Source organism: Tribolium madens, unplaced genomic scaffold, assembly GCF_015345945.1.
Source record: "Tribolium madens isolate multiple individuals breed KSU strain unplaced genomic scaffold, Tmad_KSU_1.1 Scaffold_3;HRSCAF=73;Tcas5.2_LG2, whole genome shotgun sequence".
Lineage (NCBI taxonomy): Eukaryota > Metazoa > Arthropoda > Insecta > Coleoptera > Tenebrionidae > Tribolium > Tribolium madens.
In genome coordinates, this window is record NW_025401006.1 from 4210192 (window position 1) to 4232249 (window position 22058).

Here is a 22058-nt window from a genome sequence, read left to right on the forward strand (position 1 = left end):
TAATGGGAAAACAATTGTTTTATGAAGCTTTTGCATAAATATTTTAGAATCAAGACTCTCGTGATTTCTTAAAACTAAAACCTTTGATCAATGAATCTAATAATTTGAGATTAGATTTCAATTATTTTTTTGGCTAAAGATTGCATAAATTAGACACACCTACCTCAAAATAGTATCCAACTAAAAATTAAGGTTTTTTTGTTAATTATTTTATTGTTTTTTTTGTAAACTCTTAAAAATAGCTATTTTATAAACTCATTTAAGCGGCTAAAATGAGTTTTCGCAATAAAAAAATTCACCATACATAATAAGAGGCTGAATATGTTTTTGAGAACTTAAACAAAAAATGATGTTTGTAACATGTACTTAAAAAGTTCTTGCGGTTTCATCTGCTTTTTCAGGCTCGGCTTCGCCTCGTCCGCAACTGTATTTTAGGTAGCAATGTTTTCAACATTTCAGAAAAAAGTGTTTTTTCAGTAATTACAGCTGATCTAGGTGTGCGATACACTTCCTAGAAATGGTAAAATGTGTACACATTGGCACGATGTCGTGAATGTGTTTTTATCGTAGATTAAAAAATGACGATTAATTATGTTAAGTACTTTGGCCATCAATATCTGATCATCGATAGCAATCAATTTGCGTAATTAGATTAGTCACAATAATTTATCTCAGCTTGAATATTTCAAAAACTTCGTTTCAGCTTTTCTGCGAATAAGAATTTTCATAAACAGCAACCACCTCCCACATGCACTTAATTCCGCAAAAGTAAACATATTTCTCGACGTCACCAGAAATATCCTTAGCCTTTTGTCTATTTATGTAAATATTGATTGGACCCGGATTTTTAATTTCGTCACGAAACTCGATCCACAATTTTCTTAAACGAATTTTGTGTATCTAGGAAGACATCGTCCGAGAAAATAACACGTGTTCGATGATTGACGTCACGTAAATAAATGAGGGTGTGTCTGAGGGTGTCATTTGCAAGCATCTTTTCAAATGCCGCACACGCATTAACCTGAATTTCAAAAAAAAACAAATAACAAAGCTCAAACCTCGGATAATATTATTCATAAACATAAACACACTTCAAGGGGCTATTTTTGATTTAATGATTGACAGTCCTCACCTGATAATTGTTGAAAATTCCGTACTGGCAATCCGGGGAACAGCTGGAAAGCGTTCCGTTGGTTAAGTCCCCTACATTACCACTGGCATCCCGGATTGCTGAAGCTCCAGCGACAACGACAAAAATCGCATAAGTCACCATTGAGATGACCAAAGCGAGAAACGTCCCTTTTGGGATTGCTGACGCCGGATCCTGCAATTCCAAGTCAAAAAAAATTAACCCGTCTTGAAACGCACCTTCAAATCCCCGGAAATGTTAGCCCCGGCTTGAATTCCGGTCACCGAAGGGAAAAAAATGGCAAAAACTTGGAAAAAATCGTAATCCATCCCCTCAGAGCGACGATAATCCGGCCCCCAATTCGTCGAAATAGTCGTAACTAATAACGAATTTTTTGTTATTTATTCTAATCGACAGAAACTTACAATTGAATCCGGTGAAGCCCTGCGCCTGTTTTTCATCCGATAAAGGCCCAATTATGGCCCCAACGAGAAAATCTACAATTGCAGCCACAATTGCCACAATTAGGATATTTTGGGCTTTAGATTCCCACTCCATTCCGATGGCACAAATCAAGATCATAACCAAAATGGCCACAATGCCAATAATTCGGGCATCGTTGATTCCTGCATCGACGATTTTTAGGCCATAACGGCTCAGAAGATTGCTTAAAGAGTTACAAAACCCGATTGTGTTCATGGACGCTGAAACGGCATTAGCGAAAGCGAAGACAATGCCGACGGAAGCCCCAAATTCGGGGCCCAATGATCGCGAAATGATGTAATAAATCCCACCTGAAAGTTTATTCCGGGGTTAGGGTCTTTGGGGTTTTGGCGTTTACCTCCTTTGACTTCGCCGTTTGTGCTGATTGCCGACAAGGAGAGGGTTGTGATGATGCAAACGACGGCTGATATCCCGATTATGACCAAACTTTGGCCTGAAATTTATTGACAAATTGCAAAATAGCAAGATTTATTTCAATTTTTTAATTCACTGCTCCAAGACAAAGACCTTCGCACGGCCGAAAGTGTTTAGCAAATCTAAATAATTTACATTAGAATCGACACTTTTTTAAATAGTTTCTGTGTTTCCATGTAAATTATTTACATTTAATCGTAAAATAAATCTAAAAACATCAATAAAATCGACGAATGGACGGTTTAATTAATTTAACTACAATTACAAAAAGAAAGCAAAAATAAAATTCCGAGACGCAGTAAACTGACGTCATTTTAGAAAATACCTCCTTCAGATTGAAAGCATCTTATTATCAATAATGAAGCCTCTTAAAATTCCGAATTTTGCCTCGAAGTATCCCATTATGAAAATATCTCGTGAGTTTGATTTTGCCAGACGATGATTACTTACCAATTCCCGCTTCTGCAACGACCCATGAAAGACGCAAAAATAGCATGACACCGAAGATATTGAGGAGACATGGGATAAGCACACCTTGAATCCACCCCAGTTTGATACCATCGTGGCTGCCGGGGGCTGAGCCCTCTTCCTCGGAAGTGCCATTGGGCTCTTGCTGGTAAGAAAATTAAAAATAAACTAGAAGCAAGTTTGAACCAGAAAACACATGGTTAAAACAAATTTTCCCAAAAAAAATAAATAAAAGAAAAAACATAGTTGAGAAATAGTTATTCTTAGAATTGTCAAAAGTACCTAAATAAATCAAAAAATTTTGTTTTGATGTTAAAAAAAAATAAAATATGAAACGAGATGTAAGAAAATTGTCTTAAAAAATAAAATAATAGAAACATTGATTGCTTTTGCTTTGTTTCTGTGATATGTTTAATGAATTTAAAATAGAATTAATTAAACTCAAGATTAAACAAAAAGAAGAAAACTCGCTACTGAAGATGCTAATTACCCGGTAAAAAAAATAAAATAAATAAAAAAAATCGAATTGCGGTTCAAAAGATGAAATAAAAACACGAATAGAACTCAATTTTCGGTAGCAAGACTTAAAAAAAAACTAGTAAAATAATTTAATTTAATTTTCGGAAACTATTTCATAAAGAAATGCAAATGAAAATTCTAGTTTTATTGGAGTGTACTAAGTCAAAAAACAACTCCAATGTTTTTTTACAACATGTATAAGAATGAGATAAAAATAAAAAATAATGAGTATGAAGGTGGTAACAATATAAAAATTTAGAGGCAATGTAATAAAAGTTTCACTTTAAAAAAATAAAACAAAAATGACAATAAAAAGTATATCTACAAAAAATAACGAACGACATAGTTTATTATAAAATTGCGCAAAGGTAATAGTGAAATGTTTCTAGAATTTGTCCATATCTCTCAAATATATCTACAATGATCTTGTTTTAGTCGGATATTGTTGACTTAATGAAACTTGAATTGTATTCCTTATTTTTGGTATTTATTTTTTAATGTAAAATAGCTTTTAACGCGTCGTTTTAAACGATAAGATGCCTGAGGCAGCCGTTGAACAACAATAAAACATTTTTGTCGGTTAATCAGTAAATGTAAATTTTGTTATTGTCACATTGATAATTTACAACTTTTGCGTTATTTAAGCGCCATTTACCGACAATGAGTATTTTCTTGGTCAAACAAATTAAAATTCTCACACAGTGTAAAATTTTTCGCTTGTACACGAAATTAATTATGGTGCCATTAAACATCAATTTTAAAAAGCAGAGTTAACGATTGTTCGAGTGAGTATATTCCAGCTCGAACTGCCTCACATGTGTTATCGACAGGTAAACTAAAACATACCTTGACGACGTCTTCGCCTCCGTGTAATTCTCCTAACGACGGCCTCTTGGCTGCCCTTCGCGAATTTCTGTAATTCTCCAATCTCGGGAGTGCTTCGCGTGTGAGTTGCACGAGGGATTTTTTGCGTTTTTGGATGGGGTAACTCGGTGTCGGTTTCAAATCACTGATAGTGTCCTCTTTCACCCCGTTTTCGTGTAACTGAAAAGCACCGTTGTCTATCCCGGCACTTGGCTGGAGAGTAAATCGGCCGTCCATGGTGTGGCACTTTCAATGGTTTGTTTGGAAATGAATGGAAATTTCGAGTTTGAGGATTTATCTAGACATTGAGAGCTACTTGACAACCTCGAGCCGACTTTCAGCGTTTCAGAGGATAAACTGCAATGTTTGAGCAGGGAGCTTTCTTTAAGTACTCCATGCCGATTGATGGACAACGCGCAGATTCATACATGTCGAATGCGAAAATTACTAAATATACTTAAGACCGTAAATACTATTATTCATGGTGATTCTGGATTGATATTTATTGCGAACTGGCCCATTGCCAGGAACAGCGAAAAGAAACGCTCCGGAAGGACCATTCTTGAAATTTCTTTCAAAAACTTGCGACGAAATTTTTGTTTATTATTAAACTCAAGTGTTCCAGAAATGACATAAACAATGCGTTTATTGCTATTTCATAAACGAAAAATCTCAACTGATAAGAAATTTTAATTGCTCAAATCGGAAAAGTTTACTTATTTGCTTTTAATCGAAAACGCTTCCAACTATTTTAATGGCACGTTTACTCAAAGACGCATTTCTATAACATTTTTAAAGATAAGTACTTACAACTAAATCAACAAATTGTTTATTAATTATGGATTTCAGAGAGCCATATAATAAAGTAAGTGTTCAAAAGGAGAAAAAATTGTCCCTAAATTAGTGTTTAAATTTTTTTCTTGTAATAACTCATCTCATATTTTAAATTAGCGGCTTTCTTAAGTTGCGTTTCTTTTCGTTTAAACAGAACATAAATGAGCCAAAAAGAAAAAACACATTTTTGAATTTATAAAATTACATTTTCACAAAGAAAATTCTAGCTTTTGTAGAGTAAAAAATTGATAATTTGTATCACATATTATTTTATTGTTTAGGTTTTGGTAATTTCTATTCGTACTAATATGTAATAAAATGTTTTATTGTCGTTTAAACTACTACACACAAAATTAATATTTTGTAATTTAAAAGAATTTTTCGCCTGCTTTAAAAAAATATATACTGTGATGAAAATTCAGATTTCTTAATGTTGTTAACTTTTAAATGTGACTCAGTTATTCTTCTCTTAATTTTTGCGTAGTGGCAAAGTTATTGTGATAACTGTTCCACGTAAATTTTCCTTCCACAATGTTAATGAAAAACAAATAAGGTGTACAATGTAAAAGACAAATTTAAGTACACTTTCGCACAGAATAGAAAATTTGAAAATTTATTATACTTGAACACCAGTAGTAAAATTTTGCTATGGGCCTCTTTATTTTAAACAAAAATTTTAAATAAAAAAGAATTTTGGAATTGGGATTTTACGTTAAGACTTTGTTTTTCTCTATTTCCAATAGTTTTATGTTTTAGAATAACCATTAAAAACTAAATTTAGAAGGCAGTGGAGGAAAAGTAGTCAATGGCGTTTCTTTTACAACGTGAAAATTTCGAAAAATTTTTTTTTGTTATCAATCAAACCTAAAAAAAATGCATATTTCTACATAAAAAAGTGTATTAGCACGTGTTATCGTTGTTGTTATTGTCAAGGTGAAATTTTTCTTCTTTTTTTAGTCATTGTTTAATTATTTAAAATTTTCGGTAGTCGCATGTGAAAATACTAAACTAATTACTAAATTAAATGGTGCTTAAAGATATCACAACCTTCACCCCAATTTTACGATTAAATAAATCACTTGTTTAACTCTCAAGAATTTCAAATCTGGGTTTTTTACCTCTAGGTTGACCTTCCTTGTGTGGTTGTTAATGATAATATGAAAATCGCACTACATTTCATTGATTTTCTGCCTACGTTTCAGCGAAATCAAGATGCTCTTGTGTTGCAAAATTGACTCATTTATGAAGAATATTGATTTTTCATTGTACATGTATTTTTGGCTAATCTTTAGTAGACTAAAACTGAAACATAAATAGAACAACTCAACCACTTCCGGTGAGCTTTCAGATGTTTGGCCTGTGCAAGTTTTATGCCAACTAAGCGAAAAATTTCCCAAAAAAGGTATTCCAGTCAAATCGGGACACTAAAATAAAATATTTGAAACTCATATTGACAGGACCTCTTATTAATTTGACCCAACTTTGCAAATTCGTCTCAATTTTTTAATGTAGGAGACAGTTACAAAACATAGTGTAAATTCTACCTGTCGTGACGATTTTAAAACTTGCTGGAGGTAACTTCAGCAGATAAATCCAGTTAATTCTGGGACGAATCAAACCAAACCTGATTCATATTTCGCAATACACAAATATGTGTTAACAATTTGTCAATTTTGGCGAAAAATTACTCGTCAAACTTGCAAATTAATTTGAGTTAAAATTGTTCACTGATGGAAAGTCACAATAGACTGTTAACATTTTTGGCCTTTGAATGAAATAACTTGCAAACTGGCTTGAGTTGGGTCTCCCCGACAAGTATTGGAATCGTTTTGTTTCAAATATGATTAAGAAGCTGTTTCTGTAATGCCCAAAAAATTCAAGACGAAACCAGTAACGAAGAAAATGCAATTTTTTGTTTTCGTGAGGATAATAATGTTCTCTTATAAAAAAATAATCATAATAACTATTACATCAATTAAGATTAATTAAATAAATATCTGATAAGACATTTCCGTCATTTTTAATGACTTTTTAATTCTTCGGCTTGGAAGTAATTTTTCCACTTTTGCTTTGAAATGTTTCTTTTCAAAGATTTTTTGAAGCCGTGTCGTTTCGCCAATTATCAGATAATTGCTATGAACGTCAGTAATTGATTTGAACTTTTAATGGTATAAGTAAATGAACACTGTTTTAATCTGTATCAACCAGATAAATCTGTACCTAGAATAAAATATAGGATTGCGTAATGCTTTGGTAACACGAGTAGTAACAAAGCTTCAGTTTATATAATTTTATTTTTTATCATTGAACACAATCAAATGTGAATTCAACAACATAAATCTCTAAAGAAATAACAATAAACAAGGCTTAATATTGTACAATATAACATTTCTATCTACACAAAACTGTACTAAATAAGTTGGATAGAGAGCAAGGACTAACATATATACATGAAAATATTTACATTTAACTTCAGGACTTAAAAAATGTACATTAAAACATGAATTTATCACAAACGCTTGAAGCTTTTTGACCACTAATTAAAACTACAACGAATCTAAAGCACCTCCTGTAAGTTTAGTTGCGTAAAGACTAATCACCTGCAATCATCAAAAATATTAATTAACAAACACAGGTAATTAAACCCAATACCTTATAAATAAATGCGTACTGTTCCTTAGTTTGTACTGCACTCGCCCTATCTCGTCTAATCTTATAGACTATCCTTGGTACATCAACAAGTCGCGTTTGTTCAAACTCTCTTATCGCAATATCACAAGCTATCACCACACCTGTTCGTCCTGTTCCAGGACTACAGTGCACTACCACAGGATTCACTTCGTTTTTCGCACCACCGTTCGCCAAATTACCATTGGTAACCTCCTTCTAAAAACGAGGTGAGATATGCAACCAATTATACACGGAAAATTACCCTATCAATCGACGACGATTTCATGTAACTCCGAGCTTCGATCAGAAATGCAATGAGCGAATTTGCTTCAGTCGGGACGCCTTTTTCAGGCCATCCCATGTACCAGAAATGGGTGACTTCGCGCCAGCTATTTGACACCATATTCTGAAAAGAGTGGTTACTTTTTCCCCGGTTTTTGAAAGTGTGTTACCTTTAACTGGAGACTGGAAATGATGTATTTGTCTTTGACTTCGCGTTTTTTCAAAGTGACTTGGAAGTCACCGAAGAGGCGGTGGCAGTCTAGCACTTCCGAAGGGGGGAGGTAATCGACGCATTTTTCGACTCCGTTTTCAAAAAGATGAGTTACCATCAAGACAACTTTGCATTGTTGCTCCCAAATCATTCGCCAAAAATCATCCACAGTGTTTTGCATGGGGGCCTGACACGCTATGTAATACCCCTTCGTGTTTTTAGGTCCCTAAATTGTAAAATTAATGAGATACATGGCAATTGACAAACTTACAGTAACGTAATTAGCATTTATGTAATCACTGGTGGGGTAACCCTCAATTAGATTCAACAAAACACGCGTTTCGGGGAGTGGTATAACATTGGCGTATCTATTTTTCGTTTCGCATCCGTCTGGAAGTTCGTTGGTTCGAGCTGTGATTTGAGGGATTTCTTCAAATTCGGCTTTTATGTCGTCCAAATTCGTTGCAAATTTTCCCAAAGCGGGGAAATTCAACGGATGGGTGACTGTGACGGGATCTTCGAACGCCGGATTTCCGTATGAACGTTTCGACCCTCTTAACATTCCCTTTCTTCGAACGCTGTTGTACACGGAGACATTATCCATACTGTAGTCGTCGAGGCTCACAGGCCGGCATCTTTGTCCATAATTAAACCTCTTTTGCCTCTTCTTCATAAACACCTAAAATTTTTGTTACTTATGTGTTGCCAAAGATAATTAACTCACCAGAAGGCCGGCGATTACGATGAGACAAACAGCAGCGATTGAAGATATGGCGATGGCGGCAGTTTTGCCACTGTTGTCGTCAGGAGCGCCAGTACTGGATTCGTACGAATCTGAAGTTATTGTGAAGTTTTCAGTGGTGTCTGGTTCGCTTGTCTCAGTAGGAATATTTTTAAAAACAGGTACAACCAAATTTGTGCGATTAGTTGAAGCAACCTGAATTGTAGTCAGTTCTAACTCAGTTGTAGTCTCAGGAATCACATCTGAGAACATTTTTGCATTTGAATTCGTGGGTTCCTGAGTCACTTTGAACATTTTTTCAGTCGTAGCCTGAATAGCCACATCTGAGAACATTTTCGGAATTGAATTCGTTGGAGAAATTTTCTCAGTTGTTTCCTGAGTCACTTTGAAAATTTTCTCAGTCGTAGTCTGAGTAGCCACTTCTGAGAACATTTTCGGAATCAAATTCGTCGGTGGAATTTTCTCACTTGTTTCTTGAGTCAATTTGAACATTTTCTCAGTCGTAGTCTGAGCAGCCACATCTGAGAACATTTTCGGAATTGAATTCGTCGGTGGAATTTTCTCAGTTGTTTTCTGAGTCACTTTCAACATTTTCTCAGTCGTAGTCTGGGCAGCCACATCTGAGAACATTTTAGGAATCGAATTCGTCGGTGGAATTGGTTCAGTTGTTGTTTCCTGAGTCACTTCGAACATTTTTTCGGTCGTTGTTACTTCTATCGAAATAAAAGTTGTCGGCTGAATTTTCTCAGTTGTTGGTAGTTCAGTCGTAGTTATCGTGGACACATTTTCCCCAAAATTTATACCTTTTGAGGTCCTCACTGTATTTTCAGTAGTAATTGAAATGTTTTTAGTCTCTGCAGTATCATTTGAAACAATTTCAGTCGTTGTTACTAACTCAGTTGTTTCAGGATTTTCAGTTGTGGCCGTTGTGGATGCAGTACTGTCTGATAAGTATGTAGTTTCTGTTGTTTCAGTGGTTGTTTCAGCTTCAGTTGTGGTGTAAGTCGGTGTTTCTGTCCCCACTGAAACACTTTTAATCCTAGTTTCGACTGAATAAGTAATCCGTGTTTCGGTTTCAGGCGTTGTTGTTGATGGAGTTTCCGTTGTGCTGTTTATGGCAGTTGGGGGTGCTTCAACATGGACTGGAATAACTTGATTTTCTTGTAAAAGTTGTTCCGATTTTTTGATGTTGTTCGTGACTGTGGGTTGGGTTGATATAGTGTGTGCGTATTTGACTGAACCTCTTTTTGTTATATCAATAGGTGTTTTCTGGGTGTAACTTTCAGAGAAGTTTTCTTTATCTCCTTTGGGCTTGTCTGTTGTTGGGTTGATCGCTTTGACGGTTTCGGTTTCAATTTTGTTGCTCAAAATTGAGATATGGCTCGAATTTCGACTTGACGGGGGTTTGGTTAGAACTAGACTTTTTCGGGTTGTTAAAGTGGTTTTAACAGTCGAACTTTCAGCTTTTTCCAACTCGCCTTTAACGGCAATCACATTGCTCAAAGTCGTGGTTTCAATTTTCTTATCTTCTTTCGGAATCGTGTTATTCCCACTATCATTTTCATCGATCGTTGTGTGATTATAGGAAGATTGGAAATTTAAATTTGTTCCACTCTCAAGCACCACATTCTTCCGCAGAGAGTTCTTACTACCCGTATCATTAGCAACAACAGTTTTAAAATTGACATAATTCAAATCAGCTTTGGTGTCATTCTTCTTCGTTTCTTCGTAAAGTTTCTCCAAGTCGACACTTTCTTTTGATTCGCTTTCAGCTGAAACTTCATGCGAATCATCAATATGTTCCAACTTCTGATCAACACTCTCCACTGCTTCTTTGTATTTGTGATCAAAAATCGAACTTTTCGGCGTTGTTAACTCCGACTCGTAACTAAATTCTTCATGTTCATGGTGCTTCTGAGTCGTAGCGTGGAAATCATAATCCGGATCTATGTATTTCTCAGTATCCGGTGAAGTTGGTAAAGTGTAAACATTATTTTTATTATGAAACTCTTTCGAAACATATTTTTCGATATCAATAGATCGGCCACTTTCTTTCGGTTCTTCCTCAGGTTTCTGTAATTTGTTTCCTACACTATTTTCAGTACTATTTTCAGTCTTTGGTTTCTTGCTTTCGAGATTCGCATCAGTTATCGTTTCGATTTGGGTTTTTTCGGTCGTTTCTTCCTCATTTTTAACTTGGGTACTAATCGAGGCGCAGCATAGAAGAACCAGGAACGTACCTAAAAACACAAAAATTAGACCAGAACCTTAACGGAAATTGTATTTAAGTGTGTGTTAAACACTTTAACTGTATCGACAAGGCGTCTGCACGCTTTTTAAAGCTCATTCTTTTTGATCAGGACAATGACACTGAATAGTCACCGTAAACATAATTATATTACTCTCAAGCTGATTCCATGTCTGACTCTCTTGAACTACATGACCAAACAAGTGAGTTAATAAGGTTTTATAATTATAGTCCATATTTGTACAGAAATTTACACGATTCATTGTTATTCTAACCCTGACCAAACAAAATTCTCAAGAAATATGAATATTACATCAACAATTGTTGTACAGATGAATTAGCGAGATAAACAATGACCAAATTATGGATTGCAACGATAAGATAATATTATTTGTGGCAAAAATCGAACATTTAGTTGACAATACAACAAACAAATTTGAATTGCAAATGAGTTAGTTAACACAACATTTTTAATTTATTATGTTCCTAATTAATTAATGTCAAAAGTCAAATAAAGCGAATGTTAACATACCTAGCATGAACTGAACCGTGAAGCCCATAATGTTGGCATTGTTGTCACCAAAAGTTGATTATCTGGAAGCAAAATTAGCACTGAGCTCCTTTTTTGATAAGATAAGATAAAACTATTATTATTCTAATCATTGATAGTCTTTAATTGACTCCAGATTAGGACCTGAAGGCCCATCTAGCCATTTAAATGCAGATTTTTCATACACTAATAAAATAATTAGTTTGAATTGAATAACTGCGAGGATTTTTCCACTATAGCATTACATAATGCGCGCTTTATTTGCGTTAGAACAGATTTTTCAAAAGGACACAAATCATGTTTGTGTTATCACCAGATCAAAACTTCTTGTTTACACGTTTCAGATATTGGAATGTGCATTTTTCCGCACACGTGAACAAAAGTCAATGTCAGGAATGACAAGTCACGTGTATGCACGTTTTTTTCGTTTCTTACACCCACGAATTATTTGCAACCATGTCCCACTTCTCTTCTCATACCATATCGGTATGTGGGTAACATATAAAGTTTTCGTCGTGCATACAAAGTTCCCCAAGCGAATCCAATCAGAGATTACGCTTTATTTAATAATCTCCTAGAATACAGTTACACCAAAAGAAAGAGTCGTATCCGCAAGACATCAATACCTTTTTAACAGCTCGAAGCGAATCTTGTACCGTTACATTTGACATAAATAAATACATCTACACACGGAATGTTTATTTTTCAATTAGGCTGAAAGTTCGGGATTGTAGAAATTGACTTTTTGCGACCCATCGAAAGTGCCATTAAAACAACATTAGGAAAAGCGTTATATAAACGAAAAACGTTTTTTTGTGTTTTACAAAAGAAAGTTTATAATAAGGATACAGAATCATGAAATTGTTCTTTGAATCTCCGATATTTGCGCTATATATTTTGTGTTGCTTATGTAAGTCTCTAGCGGGATTTTCCAAGAGTCGCCGCTGCATAAAATATTCCATTTAGAAAAAGCTTCTTGTATGCAAAAGAGTCTCACCTTCCTCTTTGTTATTCACGACTCTTCTCGCATAACATCGTGTTTTCTCTTTCTAAGCTGATTCCGGTTAAATTTCGTCATAATTTTAGCGAAACTTAATGATACTTGATGCTATCGGCAAGGTGATGTTGCGGAAATATGCAACTTATCAACTTTTGTGTTAATAGAAAGTTAATTTTCCAATTGCACGGACCATTTGGTTCAATCAAGCAAAATTTTCAGTTTCATTAGAAATTCAATTTCTTTAATTTGTCTAATTGCAGCAATTAGATTGTGATTCGATGTTTTCGCATGAATTCGCTGAATCGAGGTTAACACAGGTCCACATCTGAATATTCATCAATCCGGGGAATTAATAAACAAAATTACATCATTTAATGTTTCTCTCGAGTCGATTCTAAATTTTTTAATAAACATGGAAGAAGGTGATAATTTTCTTCTTGAGTACAGGTAATCGAGTAAATTACCCTGAGATAGCGAATTCTTCACTCATTTGCAAACTAGTTTGTAAAAAATCAAGACAAACTAGTGTTCATATCACTAAATCAGACAAAAACAACATCGCCGCAGAGGTTGTTCAAGGTTTTGCTAGGTCTTGATTCCAGTTTTGGCGATTTATGTATTTATAATTTCTTGACAAAGACTTTGCTCGTCACAATTTGGTCTCAATTGCCTTCATTGTGCGTCCATCTGCAGTACTTCGTCTCAACAAATTGTTGCTAATTCAAGCAGTGCAACTGGTACAAAGCTGAATTTAAATATCATCCATTCTCCTCACGTTGTTGCATACCTTGAGCCAGTCACGATTATAATAAAATCTTTTTCAACCTCTTTAGATTTATTAACATTTTCTTAAAAGGCACTCCTTGGATAATTGTACCGATTGTAATGTGCAGGAAATTCCCTGTTTGTTTGGGTGTAATCCGCGACTCAGTTCACACCCATTTACAATAAGTCACAAGAAATTCTCACGAAAAGAACGAAAGTGTTTTAAATAATCGGACAGATGTAACATTATTTTTATTATTGTTAAGCAAGAGTTATCTAATTGTGGACAATTATTACGTAATTTTGCAGATTTTTCAAATTTCATGCTTCATTATTCTTCATTATGTAAACGATATATTACAATAGGCAAATTGCCAAATAGCCGGTTGAAAACATGTAAAGCTCAATGTGCTCTTCACTAAAATTGTTCAAAATCATACGATACGATACGCCTACTGATGGTAACAAGCACGAGATAAACCTTTGACGTAAAACAATTATTCGAAAAAGGTTTGTTATTGTCGTGTCGGAATTTGAATTACTGGGTGTGTCTGGCCTAAGAACTTAATTAGAATTATATAAGCGAGCTATATTCGTTAGATATATTTAATAGCTGGCAGATTAACATTTCTTAGCTTCCTAGGAGGAGAAATCTCAATTTTCAGAACGAGTACGTTGCCGACTTCTTTACTCTTGAGTTGCTAACCGTAACTGCTTTCAAATCGACTTCCGCGACTTTGCAGGAAGATAAACACTAAAAATGATACTTTGAATCTCCCGGCACTAATTATGGAGCGAATCATTGGAAAAATGTTAATTGAGACTTTTCAAGGTTCTGCACTTGTGAGTTTACTGAACTGGAAGATGCTTTTGCAACGCAAATATTTCAAAATTACGCATCGCTTGTTGAAATTATTGTTTATTACGTGACCAAAATCGGGAATAGATGACCTAGTCTTCCGTCTAATAATATTAACTTGTGACGCGTTTTATAAATGCCTCAAGGGAAAGTGCGGTTTCCGATTTAAAAGGCCAGTCATAAAATAAAGGACATTGAAGTTGAAAAAGTGACCACAAGGAGTTTCACAGCTGCAAGTGTTAATTAGCTAATTATTCCGCCATACGGCAAGCATACGTGAGGCTCTGCTTCACAAGATATGTGGCACGAAATCAGGATGTTCGATTTTTCAAATTTGATTTGAATTCAATAGGAAAGTGTGAAGCATCTCAGGAACGAAAGTGTTGAAAATAATTTGTAGCAATTTTAAAGTGTCACGCTACAGTAGGAAAATGTCCAAGTAATTAATCTCCTGTTGAATGCAGTTTCTAATTACGCAACAGGCCATTTTTATATTATTTTGATTTATTTTATGGACAAAGTGAAACTGTCATAGGGAGAAATTTATGCTCTATTTCCACCCAAAGGTGCAAATCATTGAGCATGAAATGATTTTTTACAACTTTATGTAAGCCAAATATTTTCAGAATATTTTTATTTTTTCAATAACGGAATGATTGCATAAGTTTTGCTCAAATTTATGGTAAAAAATACGCTAGCTTGTTTCAACACTGGTCTTTCCACAAGGCTAAGTAAACTATAATCTAAATATTTGAGCAGGTACTTAATATAGTTGCAATCACGACTTTGTTCAATTGTTGCCAATGACAGTGATTTTATTTGTTGACCCAAATATTAGTGTGTCACCCTATTTGGCAAATTTAAATAGATTGAATGACTTTCTAGCATTTGCCAAAATAGGAAAGTTGTGTCCAAAATTATGCATTAGTTCACGACCATTAGTCACTGAAAACTATTTCAGCAACGCAAAGTTTTGGTCAACATTTAAACTTTTCGACCATGAAATAAACAATTGAAAATACCAACAAATAGCATTTTTTTCGTTACATTATTATTATTTTTTGTCACAATTTAATCACAAGTGATTATTTTCAAGGTGACCAAAAAACGTAGTTTTTCTGGACGCAACGATCACGTCCGCTATTGAGGTTAATTAGCGATGAAAGTCTCATTGATTTTGCAATAAATTGAGTTTGAGGGAAACAAAACCACGGAAAAGGCAAGAAACTCATCACCAAAACCTTCAAACAGCACTACATTTCCTCTTCCTGAAAAATCACGAATCTTGTTCTTACCATAGTAAATATCCGATTTTTGACCAAGGACTACAATCGATTAGAACACAATACACACACTTGAAACACAAATTTCCTTGGTGTTATCACACTGTTCAAACTTTTTCCTGAAGTGTAGATAAATGTTAGCTTGGAACACGCCGAGTGGGGAACAGCATGAAAGTCGAGTCTACCTGGCCGAATCCACCGGACAACTGATTAACAATGAGTCAGGTTTATCATAGAGTTGTTATGAACGTGGTTACTCCTGGTAACAGTGGAGGTAACGTCATGCATTCGCTGGCTTCGTGCTGGTAGAACATTCCGATGTGATTTCTCCATGAAATCTGCTTGCTTCGAACGCACTGATTCCTCAAGTGTTTGCTCTTGCATTCAAATTATCACCCTTGAAGACCCTTTTTTTTCCCCAATTTTGACAAATTATTGCTCACACAAATGCGTCAATCAACCTTAGAAAGATTGCATTTATGTCAATTTCGTCACTACTAAGCCATTAATTATTATCAATAACAATAAACTTGAATCGTCTAATAAATCAATAAATGGAACTTGAATTAGAATTATTTTTGCGTCGCGACTGATAAACCGCCCCCTCGTATCGCGTTTCAAACGTCACCACCGCTGAATGGAAAATAAGTTTGTTGACGCAGGAAAGAATTTCGTGATAATAACAAAGTAATTCGTTTCGAACAGTACTTTTTGTTACTGCAACAATAGAATTAGTCATGGAATCTGGTAAAAAGTTTTTCCAAACGAATGGAAGATGAAAGTGGAGCTATTTTGTGCCAAGTAATTATTAAATTGAAGTTTTCTAAAAGAATCGAGGGAAAAAACTTAGTTCAGTATTTTTTTTTTCGTTTCAATCTTATTTATTTTCCTAGTATAGGCAACCAGCAATGAGGAGTTAAATTTGTATTGCATTTTTTATGGAGCACATTACAAAAATCACTGACAAAACCGGAGAAAAAAGTATACCTGTTGAATCTTTCAATTATTACTGCATTTTTTCTCCAACAATTTTAATTAAACATACTTTTTTTGTTCCTCAAAAACTGTATTACAGCAAACTTACACGCTTCGTTACAGTTCTGCCAGCTGAACATTTTACACAATATATTTATTTTTTCTCAAATAAATGTTTCAAATTTCGTCACTTTGAGTTTTTTTGCCTTTACACATTTTGTTTTTGGAAACCCACTTTAAAAATTCCTTATGTTTTATTTGGGATATGGGTAATTGACATAATCGATACTCACTCACTCCTTAGCTCTCTCTACAAGTAATGATACCATTTTTTTTTTGAAATCTTTCTGTAAAATCAATTTAATAAATAACAATTTCTTTGTTAGTGAGACAGATAGATAATAATCGTAAAAAAATTTGTTTGTTCTTGAGGCTTTAAAATATTTTTAATACAAAATTAACTGAAACTGACTGAAATCACAATTAATTACAATTACTGAAATTAATTACTAAAATAACTGAAACTGAAAGAAAAAACAAACTGAAACTCAAATTAACCCTCCATCTTAAAATTCCAACAAGTTCACAACTTGTATGAAAATGTAATAAATAAATAAGCAAGGTTTAGAGCAAATAATAAAAATCCAAGGCAAGCAACTAGAGATGTGTCGTTCAAATTGACTTGAAGTAGTCGAAGTATTTAACAGATGATTAACAAAATGAATAAAATACATGATAATATTTATTTTCAAAGAATCGAACTGTAGGTAATGCAAGAGAAAATCAATCACTAGTCAGAAAAAAAATATTTGCGGTTGTTTCTAAGTTTTTAGGACCCACGTGTAAAGAGAAAAATAAATAAGGACTGGTAGAAAGCGAAAGACTCATTCATTCGTTCACTCCGGCTAGTCGAGTATTGTGAACGAGAATAAAGTAAGTAAGTAATTAATTCATTTGTAAACGAATCTTTAAGAACGATTGATTACTGCGAACGAGTGGATCAAATGAATTGATTGATATTTAAAGAATCGATTGAAAAGCATCGAGGATAAAACAGAGTTCTCGAATGTGCCAAACTAAGCACCAAAGCGCATTCGTTTTATCAGGAGAACATAAGTCGCAGGATATTGTTATCTCAGAATATTCTCGCTACTTATTGGACTGCAGATTTAAAAACTAAGAGAAAATAATGGGAATATGTTGGATTTCTGTTGATTATTAACTACCAAATTAATTACAACGATCCAAAAGGTTCAAAATTTAGCAATTGCCAATTTATAAAATAAAAATCTTTGAAAACCTCCAAACAAATAAAATGCACCAATGAAATGACAGAATTCTGACGACGCGAGAGACTTTTACCGTCTCAGTTAACAGGAAAACATAAATTTACGAGGGAGTTTAGACATGCAGGCGTAACTGTATAAAATATATTTATATTCATTCAATGAAATAAATACAAAACTTGTAATTTAGTTTTGTTCTGAATTTGAACAGATTATTTGAGTACAATCACTGAATTTATAGAAAATATGAAACCCAATTATACAACATAAAATATAAGAGAATACAAGAAAATTAACTGTATTAAAGAATTAAATTTTGTTTCATTATTAAGACAGTTGGCGCCCAAATTTTTTGGTATATATAGCAGAGGCCTCAGTGACCATCATTCATTATCGATCTTCAATCGAAATGGGAAAGACATACTCAGTGTCCGTGACCGTGGATGCCGCATCTGGCATAACCTTAATTTTAACATTCGAAAAGACAAAAAAAATTTGGCGATTCTTCAAGAAACGCTCACGTATACAGATCAAAATCCCTCTTCCAAAACTACTGGCATACTTTTTACATTTGAGTAAGGGAATCTGACGGACTCAAATTGTAGGTAAAAGTTATTCTAAATTCTAACAATGAAACCTCAGAAAAAACAATTATGACCAACAACTACCTTACCACTGCCGAATTGCTAGAGAATAATGATAAAAAAATTAACCCTTATCGTTTTTAGTTAATTAGAAGACAGTAAAATAATTTTTAAACGAGGAATGAAGCGGAGGAATCTCCACTGCTGATCCAAACCATTAACCCCTCCTAGCTTTGGTCGGTCCCTGCAAGTCAAAACCTGTCAGTGAATAAATGATAGCCGTAGGGAGTGTGCACGAGGTGATAGGGCTACGCCCCAGCATTTCAGCCAACCCCCAGGACCGCCTTTGCTAACTTTGCCGTATTAGGTGGTTATAAAGGATCAAGAGATCTCCGATCGCTTCGTTGTTTCATAGTTCAAGTATTCATCGGTTACGCTTAACATTCCTGCCGTCCTGTTTCAAATTCCTGCAAAAGTTGATATGTAAGCGCGTGCATCGGCACAACACAACCGCTGGCGACGTTGGAGTGGAATGGACAGACAGAAAGAAAATGGGAGAGGGATTTTCATTTTTAATTTTATTTGTCAAATAAATAAAATAGGATGATAAAATAAATAAAATTAAAATAGGATAAAATAATACGACTTTAAGATATTTTTTTTCATTCATACTGTGTTAAAGACGCAAAAATCTGTTCTAATATTTGAAATTAAATGTGGTTACTACAACAAAATAATGTTTTATGCTTTTTATTTCTGTTTCCGCGGTGTGTGTCCCTCGTGACCACATTCATTTTCTTCTGAATCCTTTAACAATTTTATGCAAATGAAGAAGACTTTATATTAGGAGATTATAAGAGGTAGGGAAGGTGGAGTACGGCTAGGCACAAAATTATGAAATACAGCTGAATTATTCATTCTTTTTCATCCAGTCTTTGACACCTGTTTCACTTTTTATTCCGCTTGATTTTTTTACTAATGAGCGTTTTCCACCACAATTGGGAAAACGCTCGATTAGTATTTAATTTTCAATTTCGCTTTATTCTTGCTTTTTATTAGTGTTATTGTTATTGTTATAATAGAATGCTTGATTTGTGTTTATTTAATTGCGATGACTTTGGATAAACCGAATTTGTTTATGGATGTTGGGCTTTTTGAGTATTTTTTCGGCCAAATAGAGAATGTCCATGGGGATAATTCTGCTAGGAACGTCACAAATTCCTATAGTCGAGCGTCGACTTGTACTCTGCTCCTGTGTTCCTGATACGTTATATAAAAATTTTCTGGAAAAAGCCAGAAAACAGAATTTTGCTTTCGAGGAAACAGTGGCCGTAATATTAATAAAATAACTAATAAAATAATATCACTTTTTTTCCTGTGCACCGATCGTTACACAATACAACTCGTATGTGTACGAGCGGGACCGATTTTTACTCATTCAAACTTTCAACTGAAACAGAAAATCCAAACCGAACAAGAGCGAAAAAGAAGGCAACACCGCAATTGAACTCAATAGACCCAGCGCCATCTCGTAAATGCTCTCCAAAGTAAACGCAACCAAAAATTAAAATTTTTGAAACAATTCACCCAAATTTGTCGCAGTCGACAAAAAGCAATAATTTTACCTAATGAGATTCAAAAAATGTTTTTTTTTTACAATTTTTGGACAAAACACAATAGATTTCTGTATTACCGACACAAGTGCGGAAAATCTACTTACCTCCCACGTCCAATGTTCTCCTGGTAAGTATGCTCGCTATTCAGCAACCATGTGTAACCATAAATGTTACGTCATATGTGGGATACGTGAAAGGGTTTTAAGACATGTGCAACACAGGAGAGGTCCCAGTTATTTATTGGCAATGGAAATGAATTTTGGCTCACATTCAGTTTTGGAACGCACCTGAAAGCTCTCAGCTCTAAACGGTGTATCAAAACTTGATTCTTCTGAACGAATTTTGTTGCAAAAATAAATTTGATTGACACTTTATTTTGCTTCATTCAAAAATTAACAAAAGTAATTATGTTTTGGATAATTAAACTAAAATTGCATAATTTTCCGTCTATTACTACAATCAAAATCACACTTTTATCATCAAAATTTAGTCATATCTGCTTATAAAACAAATTATAATAAAATTGAGTCCTGCTCAATTAAAATTATTGTTTTTATAAATTATATCCTTAAATATTTGATTTTCTTTCATTTCAAGTCACTTGAAGTCAAGTGACATTTAACAATTTGTGTTTCCATTTCAATCACCCCTAATCCGGCGCCATTTTCCGTATCAATAAATCATCCCTCCTTTTGGGGTATGCGCTGGGGCTATTTTCAGCGACCTCCCTGGGCATCCTGCTTTCCTGCTACGAAACGGAGAATTGTGACGTCGCAGTGGCATGGATGATAGACGGCTGACAGCTGTCTTCAGTCCCCTCCTGCTGGTCATTCCTGCTCATGTCTTCTTTGACCACTGGTTGGTGTTAGTTAACAACAGACGACAGAAGATATTCTGAGGCTGCGTGAAGAACTTGAGGAAACGAAATGCGCGGCACTTGCGCACCATCTTCGCCATTTCGATGCGGAGAGCAGGAATGCGAAGAGTAGCAGGAATTGCTGTATGCGTGGTTGCCTGAATATTAGGAAAAATTGCTACACAAACAATTTCTTTTTGTTTTACCAGATGAAATTTTGATTAAAACAGTGGACAACTTGGTAATGACCTGAAAAACAGTTTCACAGCGGTTGAATTTCATAAAAATTTGTAAACACTTTTATCTTGTATGAAAAATAACAAACTGTCCACGTTTAATTGTTTTTTTTTTTGTTCTTGGGATCATTTTTTACTCGCTGTATATAAATTATCGTGACATAAGCCGCGAAATGATATTCCGCAGCTATTGTTTTTCGCAGGATTATAAACGAGAAACATCACGAGAACAATGTGTCGAGCTTTAGGGACACAACGGGCTTAAAGCTCTCAACAAAAGATGTAACTCTGCGTATGACGTAACTAATGTGGATTTTATAAGCTCGAGTGTTATTTTAATGAAAATGGAAGATTATCACGTGGAAATGACATTGAATTTAATGAACAATTACGTAAACGCTCGAAATAAAGTCAACTGCAATTTGGGTGTAATTTGATAAATCAATCGGTGCGGTAACATCTGCGAAAAATCTCAATTTTCTTCGAGTAGTTGGAGCTCAATCGGTGATTTCAGCTCCATCAGATTTTTTAATGAAAATTTCCTTGATTTTTTTCACGAATAAAAGCTGGATTTTCTAATACTCTTAAGATAAACCAAAAATGATTTATTCGAATACAAGTGGCCAAATTTTTTGTTTGGTAGCTTCCCGACTTGGATACAACCAATTCATCATCCATTTCCTCCTCTCCACGTTTGTTTTTTCCCAAACAAAAATTAAATAATAATTTGGGCTAACACAAAAATCGTTATGTGATCGTTGCATTAATTTATCAGACACCTGTTTTGATTTTTTTTCGCTCTATTGATCGAACTAAGCTACAAACTTTAATAAAACGTTCGTTTGTGTCGAGGCCATTCACTGAGGACCCGGAGGATTATCCGATCACGTGACCAACCCTCGGGACCAACAAAACGGTCGTTGTTAGAACGCAAATGACTCTCACACTTCCCGGGCGAAAAAGTGAATTTGGGCGGCATTCCTTCAAACCCGGATCAGCTGGTGTTATAAAACAGAGACCGGAGCCAACCGGAAATCCGGAGCGTGTGTACGCGTGCGTGTTGCTCCCGGCTCAATACTTGCGAGACTCTCCCTTCCATTATATTCCCCTCTTGGAATTCCATCAGGACTTTTTTAATTGCATAGAATGTACGTTTCTCATGC

General features: G+C 34.7%; 2 protein-coding genes across 3 annotated transcripts in view; both read right to left on the reverse strand.

Annotated features, from left to right (window-relative positions):
* LOC123008325 (bumetanide-sensitive sodium-(potassium)-chloride cotransporter) overlaps window positions 1-4246 on the reverse strand; it is a 7826-nt gene extending 3580 nt beyond the window's left edge. For both annotated transcript variants that reach the window (XM_044404128.1, XM_044404127.1), the window contains exons 1-6: window positions 3881-4246; window positions 2498-2660; window positions 1971-2066; window positions 1555-1923; window positions 1369-1508; window positions 1133-1324 (exon numbers count right to left, since the gene is read on the reverse strand). In XM_044404128.1, the coding sequence (XP_044260063.1) occupies window positions 1133-1324; window positions 1369-1508; window positions 1555-1923; window positions 1971-2066; window positions 2498-2660; window positions 3881-4135 (1215 nt within the window). In that variant the 5' untranslated portion in view covers window positions 4136-4246. The remainder of the gene's footprint in view (window positions 1-1132; window positions 1325-1368; window positions 1509-1554; window positions 1924-1970; window positions 2067-2497; window positions 2661-3880) is intronic.
* Window positions 4247-7007: 2761 nt separating this feature from the next.
* LOC123007555 (filamentous growth regulator 23) lies at window positions 7008-15638 on the reverse strand. Its single transcript, XM_044402924.1, has 8 exons — window positions 15355-15638; window positions 11418-11479; window positions 8620-10877; window positions 8167-8574; window positions 7855-8121; window positions 7665-7808; window positions 7385-7618; window positions 7008-7332 (listed from the first exon to the last, which is right to left on the reverse strand). Exons 2-8 carry the CDS (start codon window positions 11443-11445, stop codon window positions 7279-7281), a joined length of 3393 nt encoding a protein of 1130 aa, XP_044258859.1. The 5' UTR covers window positions 11446-11479; window positions 15355-15638; the 3' UTR covers window positions 7008-7278.
* Between the last annotated feature and the right edge of the window lie 6420 nt (window positions 15639-22058).